This window comes from Haematobia irritans, chromosome 3, assembly GCF_050003625.1.
Source record: "Haematobia irritans isolate KBUSLIRL chromosome 3, ASM5000362v1, whole genome shotgun sequence".
Lineage (NCBI taxonomy): Eukaryota > Metazoa > Arthropoda > Insecta > Diptera > Muscidae > Haematobia > Haematobia irritans.
Window position 1 is genome coordinate 90,847,000 of NC_134399.1, and position 17,038 is coordinate 90,864,037.

Sequence of the window (17,038 nt, forward strand, 5' to 3'; positions counted from 1 at the left end):
CACCCCTAAAGAATTGAAAAATCCACCCAAAACCTAAAAAAATTTAAATTTTTATATGAAAAACTTCTTTTGCCCATATCTCCTTAAATATGCGTCCTAGAGCGAAAAGGACTTTAATTCGTGACCACCCCCAAAAAATTGAAAAATCCACCCAAAACCTCAAAAAATTGAAATTTTTATATGAAAAACTTCTTTTGCCCATATCTCCTAAACTAAGCGTCCTAGAGCGAAAAGGACTTAAATTCGTGACCACCCCCAAAAAATTGAAAAATCCACCCAAAACCTAAAAAAATTTAAATTTTTATATGAAAAACTTCTTTTGCCCATATCTCCTTAAATATGCGTCCTAGAGCGAAAAGGACTATAGTTCATGACCACCCCCAAAAAATTGAAAAATCCACCCAAAACCTAAAAAAATTGAAATTTTTATATGAAAAACTTCTTTTGCCCATATCTCCTTAAATATGCGTCCTAGAGCGAAAAGGCCTTTAATTCGTGACCACCCCCAAAAAATTGAAAAATCCACCCAAAACCTAAAAAAAATTTAAATTTTTATATGAAAAACTTCTTTTGCCCATATCTCCTTAAATATGCGTCCTAGAGCGAAAAGGCCTTTAATTCGTGACCACCCCCAAAAAATTGAAAAATCCACCCAAAACCTAAAAAAAATTGAAATTTTTATATGAAAAACTTCTTTTGTCCATATCTCCTTAAATATGCGTCCTAGAGCGAAAAGGCCTTTAATTCGTGACCACCCCCAAAAAATTGAAAAATCCACCCAAAACCTAAAAAAATTGAAATTTTTATATGAAAAACTTCTTTTGCCCATATCTCCTTAAATAAGCGTCCTAGAGCGAAAAGGACTTTAATTCGTGACCACCCCCTGTACAATTATTTCCTTCTACAAAAAAAGTCACTTTTGATTGTACAGTTATATCCCAAAAAAATAAACTCTGTAAGTAAAGACCAGAAAAAAAAATTAAGTATTTTATTGAAGTTCTTACAAGTGGTTTCTATCGTTGTCCAGAAAGAACAGAACAAGAAAAAATTACAAATGATTGCAGCTAGGCAATGTTACAGCTTGACAAAAAAATAAAGTCTCTCGTCGCAATATAATACAAAAACAAATCTTTAGTAACTTCTTATTTTTGAGAGCTCCGTTATTGAGAAATAGAAAAGAGCTAAACTTAACGATTAATACATGATAGAACTAGATTATATGGTTGTAGGTATAGCTGTGATTAGTATAAGAGAAAAAATATAAAGCTAACATGAAAGAAACAATAATAAAAATATTTGGAGATTGGTGATGAAGCCAATACAGTGGGAAGCAAATATGTCTCCCATTTAGTTAAGGTAGTTTGATATCTTAAATTCCAATAGGGTTAGCAGCAAAATACATTTTCGGTAACATTATCCCCCCTCCCAGAATGTCTGTTCTTCAACGCAGAAATAAATGAAGGATGCCGTACGGTGGGAGTATTTTTGATTTAGTCTTTAGACTCGGCTGTGCTCCGACTCACAGCCTGACTGGAAGAGGCATCATGATTATGCTGGCTTTCTGAAGAGGAAGAATCAAATAGGTGTCCGTCCGGTGATTGAGTGCCTGTGGGAAGAAAGCATATTTTGTTAATTGTTCTTTTAATTATTTTTCCTTTTGTAAGAATGGATACAACGCGAACATGACCGTCTGGACCTGGATGAATAGTTTGAATACGACCAAGTGGCCACTGGGCAGGTGCATACCTCTCATCTGTTATAAGGACTAAGTCACCAACTTTTGCCTCTCTTTCTGTAGTAAGCCATTTTGGTCTTGCTTGTAGGCGATTCAGGTATTCCAAATACCAGCGCTTCCAGAAATGTTGCTTGATTTTCTCAATAGACTTCCAGCGCGTTAGATGGTTGATATTTTTATCCAGTAAATTTTCATCTGGTATGCATACGGTAGGTTCACCTATGAGGAAGTGAGCGGGAGTCAATGCGTCCAGATCAGAGGGGTCCGAAGATAGTGGGCAAAGTGGACGAGAGTTCAGACAACTCTCTATTTGGCACAATAAAGTAGAAAGTTCCTCGAAACTTAAAACCCTATCCTTAATAACACGCTTCAAATGATATTTCACAGATTTCACTCCCGCTTCCCAAAGCCCACCAAAATGTGGGGAAGCGGGAGGAATGAAGTGCCATTCTGTGCCCTGCAAACATAAAGCCTTTCGAATATCATCCGGAAGTGATTTCCTATCTTTATTGTAAAGAACACGAAGCTCCTTTGAAGCTCCAACAAAATTTGTACCGCAATCCGAATATATGTCAGTACATACTCCCCTTCGTGATACAAATCGGCGGAAAGCGGCCAAAAATGAATTAGTGGTAAGGTTGGAAACCGTTTCTAAATGTATGGCTTTAGTGACCATACATATAAATAGACAGATATAACCCTTCGACATTATAGATGAACTTAGAGACGAGTTTTTAATTGTAATAGGGCCAGCATAATCCACACCACTGTGTTTAAATGGTCGTGTAACATTTAGGCGTACAGCTGGTAAATTACCCATAACTTGCCGACAAAATTTTGCAGAATACCTTAAACAAGACATGCAGTTATGAATCACAGTCTTTGCCAATTGATTACCAGATAGTATCCAAAATCTCCGACAAACGTATGACATAGTTAGAGCAAGACCTCCATGCAGTGTTTTCTCATGGGCATCTTCTATGATAAGTCTGGAAAGAGGATTGGACTTACTTAGAAGCATTGGATGTTTCATATCATATGGTAAAGATCCCTGTTGCAAACGGCCTCCCACACGAATAATACCGCAATCATCAATGAAGGGTAATAATTTCATCAAAGGGGTTGACTTTAAATTATTTTTCGATATCAACTCTCGGATTTCCATGGGGAAGTCAATCTTTTGACTTATTGTCACAAGTCTAATCAAGGTGGTGTTAATAATACCACTCCCTAGGTTGCCCGTTGCCTTTGACTGAGAATTTTTGCAATTGTAACAAAATCTAATGCAAAGAGAAGCTATACGTAGTAATGTGGAAAGCTTCGAAAATTTCAAAAATAAATCGGGATATGTCGGTATAGAAGCCATATGGTTGTGTAATTTTGGCCCCTTGGCCTCTTCGGAAGTATGATAATCCTGTATCGTCTCTGGCCATAAATTTGGAGGTGTTTTTAAAAACGCCGGTCCATTCCACCAGACTTGACAATCTATAAGTTCAAAAGGATATATGCCCCTGGAGGCACTATCAGCAGGGTTCAATGAAGAGGGTACATACCGCCATTGTGTGTTACAAGTCAATCTTTGGATTTCAGCAACCCGATTGGCAACATAAACTACCCAATGTGAGGGTGGTTTTTGTATCCAGCTCAATACGGTCTTGCTATCACTCCAGAAAAATATATCCACCAAATTACCAAAGGTTAACGAACCTTTTAAACGTTGAACTAAATTCGCTCCAAGCACAGCAGCGCAAAGCTCAAGCCTCGGTATCGATACTGTCTTAATTGGAGTAATTTTCGACTTGGATTGTAACAAATGCACAGATGTCTCACCTTCGGTCATAACTCTGGCATATACAACAGCAGCGTAAGCCGTTGTAGATGCGTCACAAAAACAGTGAAGTTCCACATGGGAACTTGGAGACGTCTGAATCCATCGTGGAATTTGTACATAAACGAACTTGCCCAAAGAAGACCGGTACTTCATCCATTCCTTCTCAATGTCCACAGGAACTTTACTGTCCCAATCAACCCCATGTTGCCATAATCGTTTAAACAAATTTTTCGCAATAACGGTGGAAGGAGTTAACCATCCTAAAGGGTCAAAAAGACGGGCAGATTCTGATAATATTGAACGTTTCGAAACTGTAGTTGGTTCAGCCAGCTGAACATCGAATGAAAAATAATCAGTCCCAACATTCCAATGCACGCCTAAGGTCTTAGCCACACTATCATGATCGAATTTCCTTATAACAGAAATATCCTTAAATTCCTCAGGAATGTTTCTCAGTAGTTCCGTAGAATTCGATATCCATTTCCGGAGTATAAATCCCCGTCTCTTTAAGATATCACACAAATTCTGCTGCAATCGAATTACCCCTTCTATGGTGTCTGAGCCTGAAATTATATCGTCGACATATGAGTCTGAACATAAAATTCCGCACTCATGAGGAAATTCCGATTTAAATTCATCGGATATTTGTCTAAGAACCCTTAACGACAAATATGGCGCAGATGTGGTACCATAAGTGACCGTATTCAACTGATAAACAGAAATCTCGTCAGAAGGCGAATGACGCCATAGAATCTTTTGAAATGGTCGATGTTCCACGCAAACCTCGATCTGCCTAAACATCTTCTCTATATCGGCACTAAACGCATATCTATGCCTCCTCCATTTCATAATAACCTGGGGCAAGTCGTTCTGCAAAGCCGGTCCCGGACAAAGCTCTTCATTAAGTGGTTTATGTCCACTTAAATGACTACTGCCGTCAAATACCACCCTTAATTTCGTGGTGGAACTACTCTCTTTATAGACGCCATGGTGAGGGAGAAAATATCCCCCCGACGTGCCAGTGCCAGAAAAATCACATAGCCTGGACATATGACCTAAGGATTCATAGTCACGCATAAACTCCCTATACATGGCCGCAAATAGGGGCCGCTTCGTAAATGACGATTCCAAATTACTGAATCGTTTCAATGCCCCGAATAAGTTATTATGAATATTGGGAAGCGAGTTCTCGAGCAAAAGGGACCTAAATGGTAAATTCACTACATATTTGCCAGAATCAGACGTATATGTCGTCCGACGAAATAGGTCCTCGCATAAAATCTCCTCATTACTCAGATCCCTACTATCGACTATGTCCTCTTGTCTCCAAAACGATTGTAGTATCGATTCAATATTAACATTATGGAAAAGTAAAATACTTGTATTAGTGGGCTCAGCAGATCCCGAAAAGACCCATCCAAAATGGGTGTTTTGAAAAAACAACCCCCCGCGGACGAATGATTCCGTAGGAATCTTTATCTTGGAACAAACATCGGAACCCAATATTAAATCAATTGGGTCTGACCTGTAATAGTATGGGTCTGCCAAGGTATCCACCTCTAAGTCGGGAAATGAAATCATACTTTTACATGGTTTATAAGAAGTTATCTTGGTAAGTACCAAAGCGTCACATGTTAGTACTGGTTCCATTCTTGACGACCACAGAGGCAACTCGGCAATATACCTGGAGATATTAGCATGACTATCCCCAACTCCAAGAATTTTGCAATAATTATGCTTCCTTTGAACCCCTATTAATTGGACCGCAGCCTCTGAAATCAAACTAGCCTGAGACCCTGGATCCAAAAGAGCCCTCAAAGGAAACCGCCCCCGACCCGTATTCACATATAATCGAATTGTGTAAAGAAATACATTTTGAAGTGCGTAGGAGTTATGAGAAGCAATCTGGGAAACATTGTTGTCCTCAGAATTCAAAGGCTGAATATTCACCGAACCTTCCGTATGAAGAACAGTGTGATGTGCTTGGTTACAGGTGGCACACCGATAAGGTGAGGCACAATTGTCCTGTAGATGTCCAACTGACAAACAATTCCTACAAACGTTCCTATTCGACAGAAACTCGTTCTTAGCACCCATGGATAATGCAAGGAATTTATAGCACTTGGACAAAGGGTGACTTTTAGAGCAGAAAATACAGTTCACACCCTTTGGTTGAGCAACGTTACAGTTCAACAATGTGTTCCTAGTCCTGTAATTGGACCTAGTAGATCTATCCTTGTTAGAGGAAGATTGTTCGCTATCTAATGACTCCAAAGTCCGAAATGTCCTTTCCAGAAAGTCAAACATTTCCTTTCTAGTCGGAAGCTCGGTTGAAGACTTCAAAGAGTGCTCCCACTCCTTTCTAGTCTGCAAATCAAGTTTCTGACATAAAAGATGAATCAACACTGGATCCCAGGTGGTAGTATCCACATCTAAATTCCGCAGCGAGGACAGACACTCTTGCGTAGTATCAAGTAACACCTTTATACTATTGAAACATCCATCGCTTTTTGGAATGTTAAAAAGCCTAGACATTAGTGAACCTACAATCATGCGCTTATTATGATACCTGGATTCTAAAATATTCCAGGCGGAGTCATAATTTGCCTCAGTGGCAGATATCGTCCGGATTAGCCCAGCAGCCTCGCCCGTAAGTGTACCCTTTAGATAAAAAAATTTCTGAACTTTTGATAAGGAAAAGTTATTGTGTACCAGAGAGAGGTAGATATCTCTAAAGGGTATCCACTCCATATAATCACCAGAGAAGCTGGGTAAAGATATCTTGGGAAGCTTTGCTTCCATTGTGGCCGTCGTGTCAGCCTGGCCATGAGTAACTGCAAATGTGCTACTAAATGGTGAAGCCGGTGATGCATTTTGTGGCATTGAATCCATTATACTGCCCTTGAAAAGAAAGTATTGATCCGAAAAATTATAGAAACATGATTCAACCATATAGGGAATATCAGAAACATCGAGAGCCGTCTCTCTACTGGTTCGGACAATTTCGTCATGCTGATACTTGAATTGATGATATAAGTCATCAAGTTCTTGACCCAGCGTGCTCAAATAACCACGAGTCTTTGTAATCTCACTCCTCGCGACAAATCGATCATACAATTCTTCCACGGTACGCATTATATCACGTTGACTCGAGATCAATTGATCTATGTCACCCATGTTCGTGAAATAAATAAATAAAATTAAAAAAAACTAAAACTTTCGATTACGTCTTGGCAACCGGCGCACTTCCACTCGTACGAAACAAGAACACAATCTCTCAAAAAATTAATAAAAAATAAAAATAAATTGGGAATAAATTCCCGGGTTTCGGCACCAAATAAATATAATGTACAATTATTTCCTTCTACAAAAAAAGTCACTTTTGATTGTACAGTTATATCCCAAAAAAATAAACTCTGTAAGTAAAGACCAGAAAAAAAATTAAGTATTTTATTGAAGTTCTTACAAGTGGTTTCTATCGTTGTCCAGAAAGAACAGAACAAGAAAAAATTACAAATGATTGCAGCTAGGCAATGTTACAGCTTGACAAAAAAATAAAGTCTCTCGTCGCAATATAATACAAAAACAAATCTTTAGTAACTTCTTATTTTTGAGAGCTCCGTTATTGAGAAATAGAAAAGAGCTAAACTTAACGATTAATACATGATAGAACTAGATTATATGGTTGTAGGTATAGCTGTGATTAGTATAAGAGAAAAAATATAAAGCTAACATGAAAGAAACAATAATAAAAATATTTGGAGATTGGTGATGAAGCCAATACAGTGGGAAGCAAATATGTCTCCCATTTAGTTAAGGTAGTTTGATATCTTAAATTCCAATAGGGTTAGCAGCAAAATACATTTTCGGTAACACCCCCAAAAAATTGAAAAATATGCGTCCTAGAGCGAAAAGGGCTTTAATTCGTGACCACCCCCAAAAAATTGAAAAATCCACCCAAAACCTAAAAAAATTGAAATTTTTATATGAAAAACTTCTTTTGCCCATATCTCCTTAAATATGCGTCCTAGAGCGAAAAGGCCTTTAATTCGTGACCACCCCCAAAAAATTGAAAAATCCACCCAAAACCTAAAAAAAATTGAAATTTTTATATGAAAAACTTCTTTTGCCCATATCTCCTTAAATATGCGTCCTAGAGCGAAAAGGCCTTTAATTCGTGACCACCCCCAAAAAATTGAAAAATCCACCCAAAACCTAAAAAAAATTGAAATTTTTATATGAAAAACTTCTTTTGCCCATATCTCCTTAAATATGCGTCCTAGAGCGAAAAGGCCTTTAATTCGAGACCACCCCCAAAAAATTGCAAAATCCACCCAAAACCTAAAAAAAATTTAAATTTTTATATGAAAAACTTCTTTTGCCCATATCTCCTTAAATATGCGTCCAAGAGCGAAAAGGCCTTTAATTCGTGACCACCCCCAAAAAATTGAAAAATCCACCCAAAACCTAAAAAAATTGAAATTTTTATATGAAAAACTTCTTTTGCCCATATCTCCTTAAATATGCGTCCTAGAGCGAAAAGGGCTTTAATTCGTGACCACCCCCAAAAAATTGAAAAATCCACCCAAAACCTAAAAAAATTGAAATTTTTATATGAAAAACTTCTTTTGCCCATATCTCCTTAAATATGCGTCCTAGAGCGAAAAGGCCTTTAATTCGTGACCACCCCTATAAAATTGAAAAATCCACCCAAAACCTAAAAAAATTTAAATTTTTATATGAAAAACTTCTTTTGCCCATATCTCCTAAACTAAGCGTCCTAGAGCGAAAAGGCCTTTAATTCGTGACCACCCCCAAAAAATTGAAAAATCCACCCAAAACCTAAAAAAAATTGAAATTTTTATATGAAAAACTTCTTTTGCCCATATCTCCTTAAATATGCGTCCTAGAGCGAAAAGGCCTTTAATTCGTGACCACCCCTATAAAATTGAAAAATCCACCCAAAACCTAAAAAAAATTTAAATTTTTATATGAAAAACTTCTTTTGTCCATATCTCCTTAAATATGCGTCCTAGAGCGAAAAGGCCTTTAATTCGGGACCACCCCCAAAAAATTGAAAAATCCACCCAAAACCTAAAAAAAATTGAAATTTTTATATGAAAAACTTCTTTTGCCCATATCTCCTTAAATATGCGTCCTAGAGCGAAAAGGCCTTTAATTCGTGACCACCCGCAAAAAATTGAAAAATCCACCCAAAACCTAAAAAAATTGAAATTTTTATATAAAAAACTTCTTTTGCCCATATCTCCTTAAATATGCGTCCTAGAGCGAAAAGGACTTTAATTCGTGACCACCCCCAAAAAATTGAAAAATCCACCCAAAACCTAAAAAAATTTAAATTTTTATATGAAAAACTTCTTTTGCCCATATCTCCTTAAATATGCGTCCTAGAGCGAAAAGGACTATAATTCGTGACCACCCCCAAAAAATTGAAAAATCCACCCAAAACCTAAAAAAATTGAAATTTTTATATGAAAAACTTCTTTTGCCCATATCTCCTAAACTAAGCGTCCTAGAGCGAAAAGGACTTTAATTCGTGACCACCCCCAAAAAATTGAAAAATCCACCCAAAACCTAAAAAAATTGAAATTTTTATATGAAAAACTTCTTTTGCCCATATCTCCTTAAATATGCGTCCTAGAGCGAAAAGGCCTTTAATTCGTGACCACCCCCAAAAAATTGAAAACTCCACCCAAAACCTAAAAAAATTGAAATTTTTATATGAAAAACTTCTTTTGCCCATATCTTCTTAAATATGCGTCCTAGAGCGAAAAGGGCTTTAATTCGTGACCACCCCCAAAAAATTGAAAAATCCACCCAAAACCTAAAAAAATTGAAATTTTTATATGAAAAACTTCTTTTGCCCATATCTCCTTAAATATGCGTCCTAGAGCGAAAAGGCCTTTAATTCGTGACCACCCCCAAAAAATTGAAAAATCCACCCAAAACCTAAAAAAAATTGAAATTTTTATATGAAAAACTTCTTTTGCCCATATCTCCTTAAATATGCGTCCTAGAGCGAAAAGGCCTTTAATTCGTGACCACCCCCAAAAAATTGAAAAATCCACCCAAAACCTAAAAAAAATTGAAATTTTTATATGAAAAACTTTTTTTGCCCATATCTCCTTAAATATGCGTCCTAGAGCGAAAAGGCCTTTAATTCGTGACCACCCCCAAAAAATTGAAAAATCCACCCAAAACCTAAAAAAAATTGAAATTTTTATATGAAAAACTTCTTTTGCCCATATCTCCTTAAATATGCGTCCTAGAGCGAAAAGGCCTTTAATTCGTGACCACCCCCAAAAAATTGAAAAATCCACCCAAAACCTAAAAAAATTGAAATTTTTATATGAAAAACTTCTTTTGCCCATATCTCCTTAAATATGCGTCCTAGAGCGAAAAGGGCTTTAATTCGTGACCACCCCCAAAAAATTGAAAAATCCACCCAAAACCTAAAAAAATTGAAATTTTTATATGAAAAACTTCTTTTGCCCATATCTCCTTAAATATGCGTCCTAGAGCGAAAAGGGCTTTAATTCGTGACCGCCCCCAAAAAATTGAAAAATCCACCCAAAACCTAAAAAAATTGAAATTTTTATATGAAAAACTTCTTTTGCCCATATCTCCTTAAATATGCTGCCTAGAGCGAAAAGGCCTTTAATTCGTGACCACCCCCAAAAAATTGAAAAATCCGCCCAAAACCTAAAAAATTGAAATTTTTATATGAAAAACTTCTTTTGCCCATATCTCCTTAAATATGCGTCCTAGAGCGAAAAGGACTTTAATTCGTGACCACCCCTAAAAAATTGAAAAATCCACCCAAAACCTAAAAAAATTGAAATTTTTATATGAAAAACTTCTTTTGCCCATATCTCCTTAAATATGCGTGCTAGAGCGAAAAGGCCTTTAATTCGTGACCACCCCCAAAAAATTGAAAAATCCACCCAAAACCTAAAAAAAATTTAAATTTTTATATGAAAAACTTCTTTTGCCCATATCTCCTTAAATATGCGTCCTAGAGCGAAAAGGCCTTTAATTCGTGACCACCCCCAAAAAATTGAAAAATCCACCCAAAACCTAAAAAAATTGAAATTTTTATATAAAAACCTTCTTTTGCCCATATCTCCTTAAATATGCGTCCTCGAGCGAAAAGGACTTTAATTCGTGACCACCCCCAAAAAATTGAAAAATCCACCCAAAACCTAAAAAAATTTAAATTTTTATATGAAAAACTTCTTTTGCCCATATCTCCTAAACTAAGCGTCCTAGAGCGAAAAGGACTTTAATTCGTGACCACCCCAAAAAATTGAAAACTCCACCCAAAACCTAAAAAAATTAAAATTTTTATATGAAAACCTTCTTTTGCCCATATCTCCTTAAATATGCGTCCTAGAGCGAAAAGGACTTTAATTCGTGACCACCCCCAAAAAATTGAAAAATCCACCCAAAACCTAAAAAAATTGAAATTTTTATATGAAAAACTTCTTTTGCCCATATCTCCTTAAATATGCGTCCTAGAGCGAAAAGGCCTTTAATTCGTGACCACCCCCAAACAATTGAAAAATCCACCCAAAACCTAAAAAAATTGAAATTTTTATATGAAAAACTTCTTTTGCCCATATCTCCTTAAATATGCGTCCTAGAGCGAAAAGGCCTTTAATTCGTGACCACCCCCAAAAAATTGAAAAATCCACCCAAAACCTCAAAAAATTGAAATTTTTATATGAAAAACTTCTTTTGCCCATATCTCCTTAAATATGCGTCCTAGAGCGAAAAGGGCTTTAATTCGTGACCACCCCTAACGAATTGAAAAATCCACCCAAAACCTAAAAAAATTTTAATTTTTATATGAAAAACTTCTTTTGCCCATATCTCCTTAAATATGCGTCCTAGAGCGAAAAGGACTTTAATTCGTGACCACCCCCAAAAAATTGAAAAATCCACCCAAAACCTCAAAAAATTGAAATTTTTATATGAAAAACTTCTTTTGCCCATATCTCCTAAACTAAGCGTCCTAGAGCGAAAAGGACTTTAATTCGTGACCACCCTCAAAAAATTGAAAAATCCACCCAAAACCTAAAAAAATTTAAATTTTTATATGAAAAACTTCTTTTGCCCATATCTCCTTAAATATGCGTCCTAGAGCGAAAAGGACTTTAATTCATGACCACCCCCAAAAAATTGAAAAATCCACCCAAAACCTAAAAAAAATTGAAATTTTTATATGAAAAACTTCTTTTGCCCATATCTCCTTAAATATGCGTCCTAGAGCGAAAAGGCCTTTAATTCGTGACCACCCCCAAAAAATTGAAAAATCCACCCAAAACCTAAAAAAATTGAAATTTTTATATGAAAAACTTCTTTTGCCCATATCTCCTTAAATATGCGTCCTAGACCGAAAAGGCCTTTAATTCGTGACCACCCCCAAAAAATTGAAAAATCCACCCAAAACGTAAAAAAATTGAAATTTTTATATGAAAAACTTCTTTTGCCCATATCTCCTTAAATATGCGTCCTAGAGCGAAAAGGACTTTAATTCGTGACCACCCCCAAAAAATTGAAAAATCCACCCAAAACCTAAAAAAATTTAAAATTTTATATGAAAAACTTCTTTTGCCCATATCTCCTTAAATATGCGTCCTAGGGCGAAAAGGCCTTTAATTCGTGACCACCCCCAAAAAATTGAAAAATCCACCCAAAACCTAAAAAAATTGAAATTTTTATATGAAAAACTTCTTTTGCCCATATCTCCTTAAATATGCGTCCTAGAGCGAAAAGGCCTTTAATTCGTGACCACCCCCAAAAAATTGAAAAATCCACCCAAAACCTCAAAAAATTGAAATTTTTATATGAAAAACTTCTTTTGCCCATATCTCCTAAACTAAGCGTCCTAGAGCGAAAAGGCCTTTAATTCGTGACCACCCCCAAAAAATTGAAAAATCCACCCAAAACCTAAAAAAATTTAAATTTTTATATGAAAAACTTCTTTTGCCCATATCTCCTTAAATATGCGTCCTAGAGCGAAAAGGACTATAATTCGTGACCACCCCCAAAAAATTGAAAAATCCACCCAAAACCTAAAAAAATTGAAATTTTTATATGAAAAACTTCTTTTGCCCATATCTCCTTAAATATGCGTCCTAGAGCGAAAAGGCCTTTAATTCGTGACCACCCCCAAAAAATTGAAAAATCCACCCAAAACCTCAAAAAATTGAAATTTTTATATGAAAAACTTCTTTTGCCCATATATCCTAAACTAAGCGTCCTAGAGCGAAAAGGACTTTAATTCGTGACCACCCCCAAAAAATTGAAAAATCCACCCAAAACCTAAAAAAATTGAAATTTTTATATGAAAAACTTCTTTTGCCCATATCTCCTTAAATATGCTGCCTAGAGCGAAAAGGCCTTTAATTCGTGACCACCCCCAAAAAATTGAAAAATCCACCCAAAACCTAAAAAAATTGAAATTTTTATATGAAAAACTTCTTTTGCCCATATCTCCTTAAATATGCGTCCTAGAGCGAAAAGGCCTTTAATTCGTGACCACCCCCAAAAAATTGAAAAATCCACCCAAAACCTAAAAAAAATTGAAATTTTTATATGGAAAACTTATTTTGCCCATATCTCCTTAAATATGCGTCCTAGAGCGAAAAGGCCTTTAATTCGTGACCACCCCCAAAAAATTGAAAAATCCACCCAAAACCTAAAAAAAATTGAAATTTTTATATGAAAAACTTCTTTTGCCCATATCTCCTTAAATATGCGTCCTAGAGCGAAAAGGCCTTTAATTCGTGACCACCCCCAAAAAATTGAAAAATCCACCCAAAACCTAAAAAAATTGAAATTTTTATATGAAAAACTTCTTTTGCCCATATCTCCTTAAATATGCGTCCTAGACCGAAAAGGCCTTTAATTCGTGACCACCCCCAAAAAATTGAAAAATCCACCCAAAACGTAAAAAAATTGAAATTTTTATATGAAAAACTTCTTTTGCCCATATCTCCTTAAATATGCGTCCTAGAGCGAAAAGGCCTTTAATTCGTGACCACCCCCAAAAAATTGAAAAATACACCCAAAACCTAAAAAAATTGAAATTTTTATATGAAAAACTTCTTTTGCCCATATCTCCTTAAATATGCGTCCTAGAGCGAAAAGGGCTTTAATTCGTGACCACCCCTAAAAAATTGAAAAATCCACCCAAAACCTAAAAAAATTTAAATTTTTATATGAAAAACTTCTTTTGCCCATATCTCCTTAAATATGCGTCCTAGAGCGAAAAGGCCTTTAATTCGTGACCACCCCCAAAAAATTGAAAAATCCACCCAAAACCTAAAAAAATTGAAATTTTTATATGAAAAACTTCTTTTGCCCATATCTCCTAAGCTAAGCGTCCTTGAGCGAAAAGGACTTTAATTCGTGACCACCCCCAAAAAATTGAAAAATCCACCCAAAACCTAAAAAAAATTAAATTTTAATATGAAAAACTTCTTTTGCCCATATCTCCTTAAATATGCGTCCTAGAGCGAAAAGGACTATAATTCATGACCACCCCCAAAAAATTGAAAACTCCACCCAAAACCTAGAAAATTGAAATTTTTATATGAAAAACTTCTTTTGCCCATATCTCCTTAAATATGCGTCCTAGACCGAAAAGGCCTTTAATTCGTGACCACCCCCAAAAAATTGAAAAATCCACCCAAAACCTAAAAAAATTGAAATTTTTATATGAAAAACTTCTTTTGCCCATATCTCCTTAAATATGCGTCCTAGAGCGAAAAGGCCTTTAATTCGTGACCACCCCCAAAAAATTGAAAAATCCACCCAAAACCTAAAAAAATTGAAATTTTTATATGAAAAACTTCTTTTGCCCATATCTCCTTAAATATGCGTCCTAGAGCGAAAAGGGCTTTAATTCGTGACCACCCCTAAAGAATTGAAAAATCCACCCAAAACCTAAAAAAATTTTAATTTTTATATGAAAAACTTCTTTTGCCCATATCTCCTTAAATATGCGTCCTAGAGCGAAAAGGACTTTAATTCGTGACCACCCCCAAAAAATTGAAAAATCCACCCAAAACCTCAAAAAATTGAAATTTTTATATGAAAAACTTCTTTTGCCCATATCTCCTAAACTAAGCGTCCTAGAGCGAAAAGGACTTTAATTCGTGACCACCCCCAAAAAATTGAAAAATCCACCCAAAACCTAAAAAAATTTAAATTTTTATATGAAAAACTTCTTTTGCCCATATCTCCTTAAATATGCGTCCTAGAGCGAAAAGGACTATAATTCATGACCACCCCCAAAAAATTGAAAACTCCACCCAAAACCTAAAAAATTGAAATTTTTATATGAAAAACTTCTTTTGCCCATATCTCCTTAAATATGCGTCCTAGAGCGAAAAGGCCTTTAATTCGTGACCACCCCCAAAAAATTGAAAAATCCACCCAAAACCTAAAAAAAATTTAAATTTTTATATGAAAAACTTCTTTTGCCCATATCTCCTTAAATATGCGTCCTAGAGCGAAAAGGCCTTTAATTCGTGACCACCCCCAAAAAATTGAAAAATCCACCCAAAACCTAAAAAAAATTGAAATTTTTATATGAAAAACTTCTTTTGCCCATATCTCCTTAAATATGCGTCCTAGAGCGAAAAGGACTTTAATTCGTGACCACCCCCAAAAAATTGAAAAATCCACCCAAAACCTAAAAAAATTTAAATTTTTATATGAAAAACTTCTTTTGCCCATATCTCCTTAAATATGCGTCCTAGGGCGAAAAGGCCTTTAATTCGTGACCACCCCCAAAAAATTGAAAAATCCACCCAAAACCTAAAAAAATTGAAATTTTTATATGAAAAACTTCTTTTGCCCATATCTCCTTAAATATGCGTCCTAGAGCGAAAAGGCCTTTAATTCGTGACCACCCCCAAAAAATTGAAAAATCCACCCAAAACCTCAAAAAATTGAAATTTTTATATGAAAAACTTCTTTTGCCCATATCTCCTAAACTAAGCGTCCTAGAGCGAAAAGGCCTTTAATTCGTGACCACCCCCAAAAAATTGAAAAATCCACCCAAAACCTAAAAAAATTTAAATTTTTATATGAAAAACTTCTTTGCCCATATCTCCTTAAATATGCGTCCTAGAGCGAAAAGGACTATAATTCGTGACCACCCCCAAAAAATTGAAAAATCCACCCAAAACCTAAAAAAATGAAATTTTTATATGAAAAACTTCTTTTGCCCATATCTCCTTAAATATGCGTCCTAGAGCGAAAAGGCCTTTAATTCGTGACCACCCCCAAAAAATTGAAAAATCCACCCAAAACCTAAAAAAATTGAAATTTTTATATGAAAAACTTCTTTTGCCCATATCTCCTTAAATATGCGTCCTAGAGCGAAAAGGGCTTTAATTCGTGACCACCCCTAAAGAATTGAAAAATCCACCCAAAACCTAAAAAAATTTTAATTTTTATATGAAAAACTTCTTTTGCCCATATCTCCTTAAATATGCGTCCTAGAGCGAAAAGGACTTTAATTCGTGACCACCCCCAAAAAATTGAAAAATCCACCCAAAACCTCAAAAAATTGAAATTTTTATATGAAAAACTTCTTTTGCCCATATCTCCTAAACTAAGCGTCCTAGAGCGAAAAGGCCTTTAATTCGTGACCACCCCCAAAAAATTGAAAAATCCACCCAAAACCTAAAAAAATTTAAATTTTTATATGAAAAACTTCTTTTGCCCATATCTCCTTAAATATGCGTCCTAGAGCGAAAAGGACTATAATTCGTGACCACCCCCAAAAAATTGAAAAATCCACCCAAAACCTAAAAAAATTGAAATTTTTATATGAAAAACTTCTTTTGCCCATATCTCCTTAAATATGCGTCCTAGAGCGAAAAGGCCTTTAATTCGTGACCACCCCCAAAAAATTGAAAAATCCACCCAAAACCTCAAAAAATTGAAATTTTTATATGAAAAACTTCTTTTGCCCATATATCCTAAACTAAGCGTCCTAGAGCGAAAAGGACTTTAATTCGTGACCACCCCCAAAAAATTGAAAAATCCACCCAAAACCTAAAAAAATTGAAATTTTTATATGAAAAACTTCTTTTGCCCATATCTCCTTAAATATGCTGCCTAGAGCGAAAAGGCCTTTAATTCGTGACCACCCCCAAAAAATTGAAAAATCCACCCAAAACCTAAAAAAATTGAAATTTTTATATGAAAAACTTCTTTTGCCCATATCTCCTTAAATATGCGTCCTAGAGCGAAAAGGCCTTTAATTCGTGACCACCCCCAAAAAATTGAAAAATCCACCCAAAACCTAAAAAAAATTGAAATTTTTATATGGAAAACTTATTTTGCCCATATCTCCTTAAATATGCGTCCTAGAGCGAAAAGGCCTTTAATTCGTGACCACCCCCAAAAAATTGAAAAATCCACCCAAA

At 35.5% G+C, this 17,038-nt stretch overlaps 1 protein-coding gene across 1 annotated transcript; it reads right to left on the minus strand.

Moving 5' to 3' along the window:
• Nucleotides 1-1,490: 1,490 nt before the first annotated feature.
• LOC142231065 (uncharacterized) lies at nucleotides 1,491-6,743 on the minus strand. Its single transcript, XM_075301685.1, has one exon. The coding sequence runs from the start codon at nucleotides 6,741-6,743 to the stop codon at nucleotides 1,491-1,493; it is 5,253 nt and encodes a 1,750-aa protein (XP_075157800.1).
• Between the last annotated feature and the right edge of the window lie 10,295 nt (nucleotides 6,744-17,038).

Bases quoted from the DNA above. Each gene is read 5' to 3' on its own strand.
- LOC142231065 (XM_075301685.1), bottom strand. From the start codon at position 6,743: ATGGGTGACATAGATCAATTGATCTCGAGTCAACGTGATATAATGCGT.